The sequence below is a fragment of the Toxotes jaculatrix genome, chromosome 1 (assembly GCF_017976425.1).
Source record: "Toxotes jaculatrix isolate fToxJac2 chromosome 1, fToxJac2.pri, whole genome shotgun sequence".
Lineage (NCBI taxonomy): Eukaryota > Metazoa > Chordata > Actinopteri > Toxotidae > Toxotes > Toxotes jaculatrix.
In genome coordinates, this window is record NC_054394.1 from 6,409,085 (window position 1) to 6,426,660 (window position 17,576).

Genomic DNA, 17,576 nt, shown 5'->3' on the forward strand with positions numbered 1-17,576 from the left:
ATAAAATAAAGTAAAAATAAATAAAATAAAAGGAAACTGCCACAGCTACTGCAGCACCACTTTTATGATCAAGATACACTTTGTCTGGGATGTCTGATTGACCAGGATAACATGGATGTAAATCATCATGTGCTCTGTGAACATAAATAATTATGTGACTGACTGAAGACAGGTTATATTCAGAAATATAATTGTTCTCTCTTTCTCTTATATACTAAATCTCTTTGAATAGCAATAAATAAATAAATCACAGTAGAGGCCTGTGGTCATTATAATGCTTTACAAATGATAATTCTGTAGGAGAAGGATCTAATTAGCATGGCCCCTCCATTTTAGTTGTAGCATCTCTGGATCTGATAAGCTATGAAAATATCAATCCCTACATAGTTTGCTCATTTTATAGAGTGTTCTGTAGCGCCCTCTGGAGGTCAATAAAATGAATAACAATTAAGATTCAATTCAATCCAATCAGTTGTAGAGGAAATTCTCAAATACAAGTAAGAGTAACAACACCACAGTGGAAAAACACGCCAGTACAAGTAGAAGCTCAGCATTCAAAAATATACTTAGATAAAAGTACAAAGGTATTTTCCTCTAATGCACTTTTTTATTATTAAGTATTAACATTGGAGCTGGTGTTACTCATTGTGCATAATTATTAGTATAATATAAAGTATAACTACAATATTTTCTTACATTACATCATTACAAATGCCTTGGGTTGTTTTTACTAATGCATTAATGTATGGGAAGAATGTTAATATTGTAGTTTTTAATTTGGTGCTAATTCTAATTACTTTTTTATTTCACCCACAGCAGTGCACCATATTTTAGAGGTCAATCACAATGTATATGTTGTTTGTAAATTCTTAATCTGGCTAAATGGGTAGAAAAAAGTGCAATATTTAAAATGTAGATAAAGAGAGAAGAAGTTTGAAGTGCCATAAAATGGAATTACATTAGTAAATTACATGTACCTCAAAACTGTACATAAGCATGGTATGTGAGTAAATACGTAAAGTTACCTTTAAATTAAATTTAAAAAATGGATCATTTAAATAAAGTGTTGAGTGTGTAAATGTTTTTTTACAGTAATCCTCACATCAGACACTTAAAAAAACACAGTTATCAGTTTGTCAAATGTCAGGTATTAAACAGCCCAAGAGTTGAAAAATTTTACAGTGAAGAGTTCTCCATGTCTTGGAAACCTCACAGGCAGTTATTGCCTCTTCAGCACAGGTAAAAGTGTTCGTTGGTGTTTTGTTTTGGGGCAGTGTTGGTCTAAAGGTTAGAGAAGCAGACTTTTGAAAGAGCAGTGGTCCAATGGAGCTGGCTACAGATCAGACTGTGGTTGCACTGAGAAGCCCTCAGATATGAAAGCATGTAACTGTGTGAGTGTGAACAGGGCCTTCCTGAAAAAAAGAGAGCATTGCTCTCAACAAACCTTTCCTGGATTAAAAAAAAAAAAAAAAAGTTTCTCACTGGAAGAACCATGTAAGGTAAGAAAACACAGAGAAATGAGACCTCCCATATGATACTGAATTCTTAAGTATAGCTGCTTAAATGAATGTGTCACAGGTAGTTTGGCAAGAACTGGAGGAGAAGAAAATATTCACAAGTTATGACCAATTCAACAAAGAGCACTAATTAGGTAAACAAATTATGCAAACTACAAGTACTCCACACCTCCATAAAACAACCGTGCACTGAAGTACACTGAACAGAAAATATCAATTCAACTGCTGTATAACACTGACAGCACTGACATATAAAATCAACGGAGGTGCTTAGTTGTAACTAGGTTGAATCCACAGAGAGATGATTCATTTAACCAATATCATGAATTTATATAATCTCACAGGAAGCAAATGATAACAGCTGCGACATTTCTCAAGCTTCTGAGCTGAATCTTTTCTTGAACTTGCAGTCTCATTGATGGACAGGATCTGTCAGTCCACAGAAGTCTCTAGAGGAGAGACTATCACTATATTTACTAATATGACAACATGCTACACTGAGACTACAACATGTTTTTAAGTGTTGCACTGCGTTTGAACTTTGTGCCGCCAGATGGCAGCAAAGCACCTAATAGTCACAGTATGTCACTCTGACATGTCCGAGTACTGTATGTGCATGCTATCTCTGTATTGCATCAGCCTTTTACAGATGTCTGTGCTGTGGTTGTCATTTCATTATTATTTTGTGCTTGCATTGTTTTTAGTGCCTTTGTTCCTCTTCTTTGTTTACTACTATCTGCCTGTGCTTTGGCACAGTTCTCCCACTGAGGTCATTAAAGTTTCATTTTGCCTTGTCATATCCTGGCCTGGAGATGACAGGAGGTCACAAATTCAAATCCCCTGAAACACTGGGGGAGGAAATGAGAAACTCATCCCTCTCATCCCTCCACATATATTGTACTATATTTTAATGCCATATTATATAACATACTTATTGCCTTCACTGGTACAGAGGACTGGTTTTACAGCTATGGACTGGTTTTACTGGTTTACAGCTATGAGATGTCTCTGCAAACTGTCTCTGAAGGCATGCATGTTAAACACACAAAGCCAGTTTGCGTCCACGTTGTTACCAACATAAGGAGATGTCTCTACATCTGACTGTGAGCAGGTTGGATTTCTTGCTCAAGGACACCTAAATAGTTGCTGCGGGTGGGACAACAACATCCCCCATCCAGAAATTTAGGAAACATAACATTCCTTTCCTGACCTTTTGCATGTCAACCTCCATCTGAAAGTCTACATCTCCGCATCTGACGGGGACAAAAACCAGCCCCTAAAAACCAATTTCCCCCCTTTCACGCTTTTTCTTTGTGTTTTCAAAGTTGACATTTTGTGTTAGCATGGCGTGGTTTCTCCTTACTGAGGCATTTTCAAAGCTGTCTTTGATCCTACACAGCTCCTTCATCTATAGACAGAAATGAAACACTGATAAGCAAAATTCAAGGTGCAGAACTCACGACAGCCATATTGCATGTAGCTACTACCTTATCCACCTCATCCGCTTACATACATACCTGTCAGGAACATGTGTGCACACACACAGACACATACACACACTCACTGAGGCCCTTTTATTCTAAAAGCTAATACGTGCAATCCAATCTTGCCACTTATTTTACTTAAAATCCCCAGCAAACCATCCACTCTGATAGCACTCCATTGTTAACAAACAATATGGAATTAACATTTTGAATAAGGAAGTAATCCTACCGACAAATTGCCATGTTGACTTGCTTTTCTGAAATGGACAAACTACAAAGCGAATGTTTTTGACATTTTCAAGTCACTATGTAGGCATGTGTGTGTGTATGTGTACTTTAATCCAGTGCTCTTTTTTCCCAGTACTTTCAGTGAATATTACCCACTGTTATATGTTATTTGGTGTGAGCTTTGATGCATCAGTCATATCATAAATAGTCCCAGTCACCATTTTCATGTGTGGGGAAAAGAATCATCAAGCATGCAGTGTCTGTGTGGTTTAAAAGAAAACATCATGGTCTTGTTATATTAGGATCATAATTAACTGTTAAATGAATGATAGCTGGTGTTCCTGGGATCCTCTTAGAGAGTTCATCTGATGCTAAATATATTTATTTTCATTAGGTACAGTAGTTTCACGGGTAAGATCAAAGTGAGAAGATCATAATCATGTAAACATTATTCATCATTTCATAATTCAGTGTCTGTTTAAAACCTTTATCAGGCTTGTTTGTTGTTGACAAAATGGATAGTCGTGACTTGTTCCAGCTGAATGCTCTGTACTGTTAGTTTACTGTTTATTCCAGTTGTTCAGACAAAAAGGTGTGATTTCTAGAAGACAATTCATTTCTGAGAAATGTGAGCACATAAAATCTAAATTGAGCAGGCAGCCATAAGATGTATTTTAGCAATGTTCTGATCAGTGAATGTATCTGGGTTGGTTTTGGTCACAAGGCAAACTGTCAATTATTTATTCAGAATCCAGCGTAATCCCAATGTTTGACTCGCTTGTTGAAAAGGAAACACTTAAACTGGCTTTAATCAATATTTTTACGGATCAAGTGATTATGTGTGGCTCATGGTGATGAACCCACAGAGGACTGCCACACAGCTTTGTACTTTGTACATACTGACTACTGTTTTGGTTCAGTTTCACCGCATCTCTCTCTCTCATCAACCTTGTTTCCAGCTGTTTTCAACAACACAATTCTTAAAAATTCACTGTATGCTGTTGTGCCCACATCAAATGGCACACAGACAAGGTTTACCACTTGCTGCTAAACAAAAGGGAGCATTTAGTAGCTAAAGGCCAGATATTTTTGTCAGGAGCTGGTGGAGACCAAAAACACAGCTGAAAGGAGAGTGAATACTAGACTTAAATTAATCAGTTGGCCAGAAACAAGGCTGCATATAAATGCTAATGTCAGTCTTTGTCATGAGGCAGCTCTGCTGCCTCTGGGTTTTCTGTTCTTTCTTTCTTTCTTTCTTTCTTTCTCGGTGTGTATGGGGCGGTATGTGTGTGTGTATGTGTGCCCTAGGTGTGGGTGTGTTCCAGGTGTTGGATTCCAGGGCGGCTCCTCCCTACTCCCATCTCCCAGATCAGGCTGAGTGCGCGCACCTGTGCCCAATCAGTGGGATCAGATTCTTCACACTATATGAGGCTTGGCGTTCCTGTCCACCCTCGCCAGATCATTCCGTCATCGTCCGTGGTGACTAGTTCTCTGAGCTCCTCTGCACTGCTTAGAACCTTGAGAAAAGTAATTATTAGACTCTTTTGGATTGACTAACCTACTATCATCTAACCACCGTGTCTCCCTCTCCTGCAGACGCTTCCAGCCATTGTTCTCCTGCCTCCGTCCCGCCACTTCAGACCCCGCCACGCCGCTCCGGAATCCCTCCTCTTTCCTTTGCTTTATTTATGCCTTTTTGTTAATAAATCTTCTGAACACTCCCACACTGTCTGCTTTTGGGTCCTGGCCTGTAACTTTGACTCTGCACAACAGACTTATGTTTGCATCATGTTGCACCACCTACAAGTGGCCAAAAAACAGTTATTGCAGGTTTAAGTTGGCAGGAGTTAGATGAAAAGATCATCAGCATTTTCATGTAAGCTCAGTACAAGCATCATCAGTCTGTTAGCCTAGTTTAGCACTAAGACTGGGAACACAGGGAAACAACTAGCTTTGCTCTGTCAAAAGGTAACACAATCCACCTGCTATACCAGCACCTAAAGTATCAGAGTAAGTGATGGTCTTAGTAGGGGTATGTGCAGGACATCTTTCTGGTCAGAAGCAGTGACTTCAGTGACTATCCTCGGTTCAATCAACGCTTCCTTTTACCCTTGGGTGGATTAAACAAGCAAGACATAACATCTGGCTTTGTAGTTCAGTGTGCACCAACCAATTATGTCTTAACTGGAATGCCGGTATAAATCCTTCATTCAGTGAGGTGCTAAGCCTCCTTTATCGTGGTAAATGCAGGTTTTTGTTTTTTTTTGTCCAAGGTTTTTCACACCCACTATGTGAATAAACAGTAATTTGTTAAAGTCTCCTTTTTCAACATTCATTGGACTGAATTAGAATTATTGTAGAATTAACTAAAAGAAAACACTTACTGCATTGACATGGCATTGAGTTTCTATTTTGACAAGATAAATCAACATGTCTGTGAAGATTCATGGTATTTCCAAAAGCTATACAAAGGCAACTGGACTTGCTTGAGTTTCTTTAAACCTCTTCTTCAAGCACCTCCAGCTGCCACTCCAGCTGCCTTTGTATAGCTTTTGAAAAAGATCAATCATAACACTTAAACTGGTAAAGTGAGACTAGACTGCGGGTAAATATGCTAAATTTCTTCCCCAAGCTGCAGGAGGGGAAAAACAGCCTCTCTGATTAACCATGAAATGAATAATCCACAGACACTAAAATGAGGATATTCATCCTCAGTTCTTGCCTCACAAGAATTCATTTCACATTTTCACCACAGAACAAGCTTCACAGAGACAGAGAGGAGAGGCACAAGAGATTAAATAAATGCAATAAAGTGCTACTTTAAAGTAGTGATATTTTTCATGCATTGGCAATAATGTTTGGGGGACTGCAAAATTTAGTCAGATAGCCATGCGCAGACTAAACAAATGTGACAATTCTTGTTTTTTTGCTTTTGAAAAATGGAAAATCTGGTTTGCAGAGGAGAAAGTGGTATATTAGATATTAAATAGTCACAGTTATTGAATCCCTTTCACTTTGAATTCTTGAAACACAAATCCAAACTGAAATTGTCTTTTTCAATTACTTTGAGTCTCAGACTAAATAACTAGTTAAGGCTGATGTTTCATAGCAGTATATCCAACCCTCATAGCTGTTTTCCTATGACAGTGATCTTTTTGACAAATACACCCACTAATAGAGCGTGCTCTGAAATTTGCTTGTAACATTTGGATGCCTAACAACATCAGGCAAAGGGACTGCGTATTTAAACTAGCCTTTTGGCTAAGTCGGTTACATTTACATTTATTTGAATGTTGATTAATGTACATTGTCCCTTTTCAAATAAATAAATATGCACAGCTGTGAATGTCTCACAGTGTTGTGTTCTTTCCAGAATATGTGAATAAGAAAACCTTCATTTCAGATGCAATAAAGATCATCAGGAGTGTAAAAGGATTTCTGTCCAGCTGCTACTCAGCCTCTCCATACTGAAAGGAGGCAGTGAACAGGGTTCAGACACCTGGTGAATATAGTATGATCCCTTGAGGTACGCTGGAGTACGCTTTAGGGACCACAACCCCGAGTATATGTGGGAGGAGGAGATGCAAGAAAGAGCATGTTAAAAGAACATGCTTGTATTGGCCTCTCTTCCACCATAAAATTCAACTTTCCTAAAATGAAATACTGAGACACTGCTAATATAGATTTTATAATAGCATCAAACATGAGAAAAATGCTTGATAAAATATAACTATAAGATGATTTGACTGAATCAACTTAAGTTCACTTAAGAAGTAGGCTTGAATCCTTTGAATGTCTCCTTGTTCACTTAGCAGCAGAACTCAAAGTGCAGTCGAGTTCCTAATAGTGTTGACATATTTTTAAAAGGTCACTGTAGATGTTTTAAATGCCACTTTGATATTACAGAACCAGTTACCAATGATTGTAGCTCCCTGCATCTGGAACTTGAGGGCTGAGCTTACAGTCTAATGTGCCCTTAATGACAGGTATCTCTGCACTTTATCTGCACAAATGTTTCACAGAGAAAATTGCATTAGCATATATGGAAAAGTGGTTGAACTGCAGCAACAATACCAACCCCACAAATCATCCACTACCTGCAAGTGACATTTAAAAAAGCTAAGAGGTTTGGCTCCAAAGCGAGATTTTCTCTTTTTGGGAAAAAAAGGTTACACTTTCGCTGACATACATCAAACAGAATTCCTTCCTCTGAATTTAAAGGTACTGGAAAGTATTTTAAGTGATGGAAGAAGACATCATCAAATGTTTCTTCCTGAAATTGGAACCACAGGAACATTTGAAAACTGCACAGAAAATCACAGTATTAACTTGTTGATGAGGTGGTGAGAAACGAGGTGTTCCTCTGCGCTCCTGCTGCAAAGTACAGGCTCAAACAAATCAGCAGGGCTCCTTCAAGAATGTCACTGTGTAAAAGAGAAATGTCCTGCAGTGTGATACACTGAACAGTCAGTGATAAATGCTTTGATCAACACCTGCATAAGACAGCAGGCACAGTGAACCGAATCATCACTGTACTTTGTCCTATTGTAGTTTTTGTACAATAAGACCAAATGGACTGTCAACTAACATTGACAGACAAGTTTGAACCCATGTGGTGAAACAAATCCTCCAGCCCAGTTGTGGGCTCAATATGAACTCTACTGGCCACGAAATTCATTGAGGCTTACAACAGCCAAGCTACTGCAGGCAGATGAATGTATTCGGGCTAATATCTCAGTTAGAGACATCATCTGACTCAGCTGACATAATGTGAGAAAAGTGAAGCAGTGAGCAGTTGTGATTTCACCAGAGGCTAGAGGATCTGACCAGAGCAGCTGGCTGATTCAGAGCTATGTAACAGCACAGATTTTAAATAAACTCTGTAAGCAGAAGCCTTTTTCACACAGACCCAGTGGTGTGTAACACTGGACCGTCTTCAAGTGGCTGTTTGTACTGTATATTCAGTGCACCCCTGTGAGTTTCATGTTGATTATTACATTGAATTGGCGGCTGGAATCAGGCAAACACAAAACATGAAAGTTTCTTGTCTCCAGCAGCTGTCTTTTATCAAGCTACAGGTACGTACATCTGTTTAGTGAGCGGTACGGCTGAGACAAATGTTGAAGAAAGGTCTGTGTGATGATGCGCTCATCAGCCATTGTGCTCTCCTCTCACTAGAGGTGATGTAATTGGAGTGGACAGGCCTGGAAAGGATCAGTGAACAGTGAATGAGTTGGCGTTCTCCAGTAAAGAAGAGATGAGACAATAATGTGGGCCAAGTCCAGGACAATGTTAGCAATAACTTGTTCCACTGCAACAGTAAACAGTCATCCAACACACAGTGTCTTTCACTCATGGCTGAAAATAGGATTAGACCTAAAACAGCTCCAGTATCAGTGTTATGGATCCTGGCAGGTGACCAACCAGATTAGAACAACAGTCTACTGTATGTTGTAGGTGACTATGGTTGTGTGTGTAAGCTTTTAGCCGAAGGATACTCAGTTATTTAGTTCATCAGGATGAGTAGCATCATTGCCCTTGACCAGATGTGCTGACTGCTCTGGTAACAGGGACCTAGCTTCAGGGTCTCCAGAGGATTCAGTGGGACTGGTTGTGAGTCACAAAAAAAAAAATTCAATCTACCACAATGAGTTTACAGTATATCACAATATCACAGATGCTTTGGTGTATAGCACAAAAACTATGATGGAGATACACTCAGTCACTGTCCTGCTGAGAGTTACATGACACATGTAATACCGCTCTCATGGCTGTACGTTAAGTATGGGGCTAAAGCCAGTCTTTATGCTAGGCTAAACTAAATGCTTCTCAGCTCCAGTGTAGAAGACACAAACCTCACATTTCATAATATGTAGTTGTATACTAGCTTATATTGTCACATGGTCTCCATTAATCCTCCTCTGCGTGCTCTGCCTTCCAAGCTGGAGAAGCAGAGACTCAGAGAGGTCTACCTGGGATCATCCTCACAGGTAGTGATGCGCAGCGCACTTCCACAGAGAGGTGGCATCTGTCATGGTTGCCAGAACCAACAGGCTCTGGTTTTCTGGGATTTCTGAGCGCCTCATAAATTTACAGAGACACATCATTTTGGCTGTTTTAATCTGCAATCTCGGTTTTTTCAGTCACTTATCCTGGGGCTGGAATAAAGATTTTCCAATTAAATGAAAGATTTGCCTCATGGCTTGTGGCTCAGCTTCCTCTCAAGTTATATGGTCCATTGCAATGTGCGTATAACTGCTGCTCACGCACCCTCTCGCTGATACAATATAATGCATTATCCTAAGAAAATATAGATCTACACAGTGTTTTGTCAGACAGTAAGCAGTTGTCAGACTAATCTGTAATCTTTTGTTATAACAGCATCCGTTTGATGGATGCAATCCCTTATCTCTGGCTCTGTTGGCTCTATCCATTAAGTTATACAAGGCCTGAGTGAAAGGATTCAACTGATTTTTGTACTTATGTTTGGTCGGCTCATGTTTGCTACTGATATTCACTTAGACTGGAGCCCAGCCAGTGAGTCCCAGAGGTGAGACAAAACACCAAAGCATCCTGGTCACTGTTGCCTTCCTCATCATCAGAAAGCAGTGAAGAGGAGAGACAAAGAGATTTATTGCCCTTTCTCATGTGATCACAGAAGATTTCAGGTGAGGCCAAGAGCCACTCACTGATCAGAAGCCTCAGTGTGACAGGTGACATTCAGAGCATCCAAACCAAAGGATGGTAACTGAGATCCCAGCTATATCAAGCATTTTTAAGAAATGAGCAAAGGTGTCTGCCCAAAAAGTAAAGGTGAACTCTGTTTACCCCACCAGGAAACAGGCAACTGTTTTATATTGAAGTACTCCAAAGGGAAGTAATCTCAATTTTTGACATTAATTTGTTGATTTACTCATTACGAAAACACAAGGCTTAGCTAAGTTGTTCCACCTTATGATTTGTTGCTTAATGCTGATCTTAAAAAGATCTAAAGATCTAAACCTCAACTTTTCTTAACTAAATTAGCCAGACTTTTTGCATCATACTCCAGCGTAAATGTTGTGTCTTTTCAACCATTTGAGACATTTATTTTGTGGTCTAGGGGGATTATCTGATGCTTTGATTTGTGGCCCTATCTCTTACGTGGCCACAGCAATTCATCTTTTGTGTGTCTGGGATTCTGGGCTCATTTAACAGAATTTTATGAGACAGAGTTGGAGCACCTCAAGCTAGCCGGAGACATCAGCTGGGTATTTAAGAGTCAACTGAAGAGAAAATTTATGTCGCAGTTTCGCAGAATTAATTATTCCCCAACACTGAATCATTACATTTCAAGCCGTAGCATACAAATGAACTGTTACCAGTAATTAGGTAATAGGTAATGAACTGGCTGTATGCTAACCAGGACCCTCCCCTTGAAGTTTGTTCTTTGTTGAGGTAATGGACACACTCGTTTATTAGAAACTATTAAAACCTTTATATTTTATAAAACAAAATATTGACCTCACAATGTTCACTGATTAGCAATTGTTCCATTGGTATTATATTTTTTTCTCCTCAGCAGTTTTCCTGCATTATGCCCATATTACTGCTGCAGGCAATTATTTTTTCAATATCCCATCAACAACCACAATACACCTTTGCTTTAAATTAGTGTGCAGATCTTTGGGCTGTGTGCTGATCAAATAAATTTGTTCTGCAACAGTGCAATAAAATGTAAAACATTTAAAAGCCTTTTTCACTGAAGACATTTTTTACATCACATTATGAAAAGCACAGGGGTAAATAATTAGCTATTATTATTAGTTATTATTGTGCATGTTGCCTCTAAATTGGAGCGACAGTTTATCCAGGTGACGGATTATATTTAATCAGTGTGTCTCCCTGACATCTGCCACATGACCTCGATAGTTTTCTTAATGTTTTCAGGCTACTGAACTGAATTCTTATCATTATGCTGTTTCATTATCAGTGTTATTCATTACACAGACAAAGCTCTGGCCTGTGATGTGTGACTTACATGCTAAGGTTGACCACATCAGACCACATGATTGCTGTCTGACTAACATGAGGGGCATGTGGTACTTCCATTTCTCCTCCTGAGGGAATGGATTAGGTAATGTATTTGTAAAACTTCTCATCTTATTTTGTTGTAGCTGCAAATTCATGGCCTCTGTGAACTCAACAGTCATTTAAGACTTTCTGATAGACCTGTAGGCAGCGAAGAACCACATACAGAACACAGACAGCGCTGTTGTGTAACCTGACAATCACCGTCTTCTATTTTTCTTTCAATCCTGAAGCTTTTTGCGGGGTATGGTGAATGTATCAAAATGGGAGCCAGTTACACAACACACAAACCATCAGATAGCTCCAAACATGTTTTACTGTGTTCATATAGCTGTTATATAACCCTGAAGTAGGATGGACAGCCTCAAGCACCTCACACAAAGAGACATCAGGAGACAAACACATCAGTCTACAAAGTGATGGATACTTTATGTTTTCAGACTTATTTTACACATGTTAATGTTGTAGTGAAATAAATATATCCAGTAAACAGATAACACTGGAAAAAAAGTCTAATAATTGAACAGGTTCATTACACAGTATGAAGTTTCTGGTTCTACTTTGCTTTTCTCTTCATCATATTATGCTCTCAGCTCTGAAGTGGCAAGGCTGTCCTCCTTCTCCTTGACTGAACACAGTTGGACACCTGTCATCAGTGGATTTTGGCTCAGCCTGTCCGCAGCTGATCTGCTTTTCACCGGTGACCATCCCTCTTTTACAGGGTAAAGCAGTGGCAGTACATTTCAAAGACTCCATTTTCACCTTGTTAGTTTCCTTATCTGACATCACTGTGGCTTTGCCATAGCAGTTCTTCAGCCCCTTGCGGAAGCGTATGGTGAACAGCCCGTAGATGATGGGGTCCAGGCAGGCATTGAAAAGACCAAAGATGAACAGAATGTGGGTAAGGGAGTGGGAGACCTTTCCCTCCAAATCATCTGGGAAGAACCAATACCACAAACCCAACAGGTAGTACGGTGTCCAGCAGACTATGAAGCAGATCACTATGACGATGCTCATTTTCAGAGTTCTCATTCGCGCTTTGGGGATGTTGTTCTTTGAACAACGTAGGTGTGGCTCATTAGAAGACACTAGAGTAGAGAGAGAGACAAGTATTAATGGATAGCTGGGATATAAGGATGCATAGTAATTACTCAGCAGTATTCTACCTTTTGATTTAAATAAATACATCAAACTGAGGTCTTTTTCTGAGCCATCTGTCTATGCTCTGAGAAACCAAACACAAGCCTCAGCAGAGAACTTACAGCTCTTTTTGGCCATCCGCTTGGAGATCTGGATGAAGATTCTGGTGTAGCAGATAATCATTATGACCAGTGGCAGCAGGAAGAGGCAGGAGAAGGTAAACATGTTGTAGGCAGTTTCCTGCCAGTGAGTGACAAAGCTCCCCCTTGTAGTGCACTGAGTAAAGTTGGCTGGATACGTGATGGTCACATTATGGAAAATAAACATCTGTAGATTTAGAAATTAAATCACATTAGGATTGGTTTCCACTGGCAGCAGTTGGTTGTATTTTCTTTGCCCTGTCTGTTTGGCAGAGGTGAGATGGAAAGATTATGAAAGCATTATGTCACATTGATATCCCAGTGTTTTGACCAAGTAGTCCAGTATCCTTCAGAATTATGTTCATGTGGGTTGCATTATTTACTTCCAAATCCCAGTGTTCAATGCCATTTACAAATTTTCCTTCAGGTAACATGGCAAAAACTAAAGGAGTGGAGGTGGTTGATTGGTATTTTTCACGAATGTCTCGCGGAACAGTGAACAGTCAAGTTTCGACCAACGTTTGGTGTCTTAACCTTAACCATACCTTAATCATAACTACTGCTCCTAATTATTTTCTTAATTAATTAATTAATCCCTGTGTCTATAGCATGTCAAAAATTGTTTAAAAAAATGTCCATTATAATTTCCCACATCCCAAAGTGACATAAATATTATTTTCTGACGAACTGATTGATCACCTAAATATTTAATTTCTTATTTTATTTTATTTTATTTGCTGTGTGTGGATATTGTACAAATCGCAGCTATAAAAACACTGGTATTCAACATTTAAAACTGTAGCCATTGAATGTAATCCAGTCTTGTGCAGAATTGTCCAATATCTGTTCTGTTTGGTGTGTGGGTTGGACTGTATTGCCACACTTCTGCTTTTTTCTGACAACATGATCAACAGCGTTACATGCTACACTGCCAAATGTCTTGATGGTTACAGTGATGAATCTATGCTGCCAGGATTAGAAATTCCCATCCTTGTGTTGCTCAATGATAGAGCCACTAATCCCTAACGCCGAGACCTTGTGGGCCTCCTAAATCATTCAGAAGGTTTTCCTGCATCAAAGGCTCAGAAATTTTACACATTTTATGTAAATGTACAGACATGTAAACAGAGAGAATGATGAAACGTATAATAATTTGTTTCAAGTAAATGTAAAGGCACACTATAATTTCCTCCAGCATGTATGGTTTGCCTACAGTTTAATGCCTCTATGAGCCTCAGATAATATATGTAAATCCAATCATCTATTGACAGATATAAAGACCTATAGCCTGCTGACTGTGATAATATGGAGCATTGTGGAGAGGTTTCAGTTTGAAAAGGAAAAGTGTAACACAAAAGAGCAATCTGCATCCTTTAACCCAGCACCCAGTCAGTGTGTTTAACTGAACCAAACAATCTGTAATCACCTGTCTTATCACACCAGCTTCACCTGGCCTTACCTGAGGGATTGAGAACAAGACGCTCATGGTCCACGCTACCGTCAGCATGACCCTGTTCCTTTTCCGCGCCATGCTAATGGCCAGGGGGTTGAGGATGGCTGACTGTCTGTCCAGACTAATCACCACTGTGACAAAGGCACAGGAGTACATGGCCTGTAGTTTGAGGAACATCAAGAATCTGCAGGCCAGGTCACCGGCCAGCCACTGAACTGTGATGTTCCACACGGCATCCACGGGCATCACAATGAAGGTAACCAAGAGATCAGCTGCAGTCAAGTTGATTATCAACACTCTGACGTGGGATTTGCGCTTGTGGCCATTGGCTGCCCACAGCACAGCCAAATTGCAGAGAGTGGAAATGCCACACAGGATAAAGGTAATGATCACTCTGACTTTGGCTGCTGTAGAAAAGGTAGGCAGCTGCGGCACTGTGTCCACTGATGTCCAGTTACAGGGAGGAGCCACCCAGCCACAGCTGGCATTGAGGTCAGATCTGATGCTCTGCTGATACATGATGACTGAAGGATCACAACAGGAGGAGGCGTTCATTTTCTGACCCTCACCAAGGAGTCAGCATTTTGTTCAGCTGTTTGGCTGGTGGCACCAAAGTGAGATAAGACAAAAAAATATATATACATATGAGCTTTATGTATGAAATTGGTGTAAAACATTCATGCGCATGGATTTGCATAAGAAGACTTAAAAAAAAAAAAAAAGTTCAGTTATTACAGTGGCACACAGAGAAAGCAGTGTGCTGTGTAGGGTGCATCTCTGTAATGCTCACTGAGGTAGAGAGATGCTTTGATTGCCTCTAACAAACTACATCACGTGCATAGGGGGGTCTCCACATGATTAAATTTGCAGTACCACCACCAACAGCAACACCTGACAACCAGTCACGTTAATTACACACTAATGATAGTATCCTCTTATCTGACCAAGAAAACAGTAAATGGTTTCAACAAATTCTGCTCACGTTTCTTTTCCTTGGGAAAATCTTTAAGTTGTTAAAATTGCAATAAATTCAAAAGACAATGGCTTCTGTTTTTCATAATGTGGTTTTCCAGTTTTACAAAGATATAAATTAACTTGGAGCTAATGGCAAATTTAAATAAGTATGTTATTATCTTGAATTATATTTGGTTTCTAGGCTTAAAATTGAAGTATGAGCTTAAAAACAAAAGTAATAACATATACCACATTTACACATTACTGATTGTACAGACTGATGTTATTCTGTATAAACAAAAAATAATAAATACAAATATAAATTAAAGAAAATACACGCATGAATATATTAATACAAGAAATCCCCACAGCAGACTTACATTAATTCCCGTGTAGTCGTGGAGTGTGGACTTCCCGGCTCAGACTGTAATAAAACAAAAGTGAAATCTTCTTTTATGGAAGTCCCAGACCCCGCTGCGGCTCCATCTTCCCGCTAGACTGTGATGATGAGAACAGCGCAGACTTTCTGAATAGTCTGTTAGTCAGTCTGAAGAGTCTCTGTCTTCCCCCGCAGTTTTTATTTCACTGTCCCTTCGGGAGTTTTCTGATGCATTTTCTTCTCCCTTCGCTGCGCGCGTCAGTCGCTCTGTGGGCGCGGCCACGAGCATCTCAGGAGTCAGTTCAATTTTTCTAATTTTAACCTTGCCACAGTAAACGCAATGAGACGTCGCTGCCCTTATTAGCATCGTCTTCATCAAGACCAAACCAGACCTGGTCTTATTAACTGCATTAATTATATCTGTATAAAATAATTCAATGCATTCCGAGCCTAATGTTTACATTTGAGCTGCTGAATTAACGTCTAAGTGCATATTTTGTGGAGTTCTTGCACAAGAATGAGTGCAGTATTTTATTTGTATGGTTCCCTCCTGTAATATAGCCTACAGTGTTCTCCTTTTCTCCTTGCCAAACCATGGCCTTCACCTCGGCCATCTCCAGTCCTACATCTGTATTTCATTGGCAGAAGAGTTCAGACATACAAATAACAAAAAGAATGAGCGGAGAAAACAGTCCAGCTGCTGCCTGCTGTGAGATTCAATACACACGGTCTTGCTCACTCCTTGGTTACCACATCTTACTGCTCAAGCTATGCAAAAAAAAAAAAAAAAAGTGTATATATATATATATATATATATATAGAGAGAGAGAGAGAGAGAGAAATATATATATTTCTCTCTCTCTTTCCCAAGTAATACTGGGCTATGCAGATGCTTTCGTTTATTCTCCAGATGGAATTTCATCAAAGTGACTTTGAGTGAGGATGGCATCTCATTGTGGTGCTTAAAGCATGAAAAATTAGATTTTTTTCTTTTACTTTGTGTGAAGTAGACCTTTAGGCACGGACCAGTACCTTGAGTGCTCTGACCACCACAGTCTCATTGCTATCTTTACCCATGTTACGGCAAAAGAAATTTAAATAATTGTTGTATGCTATATGCAAATAGCTAAAACTAAATCTGCCCACTGAGATTTGATGTCTTTTATTGTCACACAAATTCCATAAGCGGCAGCCCTAAGCTAAGTTCAAATGTATTTTCTATGCTTCTGGGAGACCATTTAAAGCTGCGATAATCAAGATTTTTATATTCATAATGAATGATATTATTATGATATTATTCATAATGAAGTTTTGTTTGTAGTGATTAACCCAAACAGAATTATCACCTGGCAGTTCCTCTCAGCTCTGTGGAGAGTTTTAGCATCTTTCAGCTCATTGTTTTGCTTGTCAGCCCACAACTTTACTACTCTGCTTAATTCTCACCATTTTCATCAGCAAATAAATCAATATATATATAAAGGCAGCTACCACCTGCCCAGCATCAAATACTAACCAGACAAAGTTAGTGACTAGCCAGCAAACACTGTGAAGCATTTAGCAGCAAAAGAGTCAGATGTTTTTATCAGGAATTTGTAAAGACCAAAAAGAGAGCTAAAAGTGAATAATGGGATTACAGTGTGGACGGTGGACAGAAACATGACTGTACATGAATGCTAATGTTCCCTCGTGTCTGTTAGATGTGTGAACAGGCAACTTGTCATGTCAATTTGAAAGAATAGTTTGACATTTTGAGAAATACATTTATTTGCTTTCTGACTGAGAGTTACTTGATAAGACTGAACCACTCACATATGTGTCCATCAAATATAAAGCAACCACCAACAGCTGGTTAGTTTATAGTTGCAGAAAGACTGGAAATGGGGGAAAGAGCTAGCCTAATTATCTCTAGACTGGGAGCAGTCACTTCCTGGAGTCTTGTCATCACCAAGAGGTGGTACTTTCATAATTACCCTAAACACGTGAGAGTGGTTTACACTTCTCATCTAACACTCAGCAAGAAAGATAAGTATATTTCAAGAAACATTGCTTTAAAAGGTGAAACCATGTTAGTTTTGTGTTTACAGTTTACAGTTCCCTGAGGTGGTGGAAAAATCAGTAAATTTAAACATAAAGGCATCAGATCTTCATAGGACACCCTCTCACCACAGCTTCTCACCACAGCATTGTAAAAATGAAAACATTCATATTTTA

The 17,576-nt window shown here is 39.3% G+C and overlaps 1 protein-coding gene across 1 annotated transcript; it reads right to left on the reverse strand.

Annotated features, from left to right (window-relative positions):
* Nucleotides 1-11,871: 11,871 nt before the first annotated feature.
* Nucleotides 11,872-14,602, reverse strand: LOC121179523 (putative gonadotropin-releasing hormone II receptor). The gene is made up of 3 exons (XM_041034416.1): nucleotides 14,039-14,602; nucleotides 12,562-12,766; nucleotides 11,872-12,387 (listed from the first exon to the last, which is right to left on the reverse strand). The coding sequence occupies exons 1-3, from the start codon at nucleotides 14,585-14,587 to the stop codon at nucleotides 11,876-11,878; spliced, it is 1,266 nt and encodes a 421-aa protein (XP_040890350.1). The 5' UTR covers nucleotides 14,588-14,602; the 3' UTR covers nucleotides 11,872-11,875.
* Nucleotides 14,603-17,576: the final 2,974 nt, after the last annotated feature.

Excerpts from the sequence above, each read along its gene's own strand:
- LOC121179523 (XM_041034416.1), bottom strand. The coding sequence starts at position 14,587 with ATGAACGCCTCCTCCTGTTGTGATCCTTCAGTCATCATGTATCAGCAG. Across the intron at positions 12,767-14,038 it reads TCTTGTTCTCAATCCCTCAG|ATGTTTATTTTCCATAATGT; the intron begins GTAAGGCCAGGT and ends CTAAATCTACAG. Across the intron at positions 12,388-12,561 it reads GCGGATGGCCAAAAAGAGCT|TGTCTTCTAATGAGCCACAC; the intron begins GTAAGTTCTCTG and ends TCTCTACTCTAG.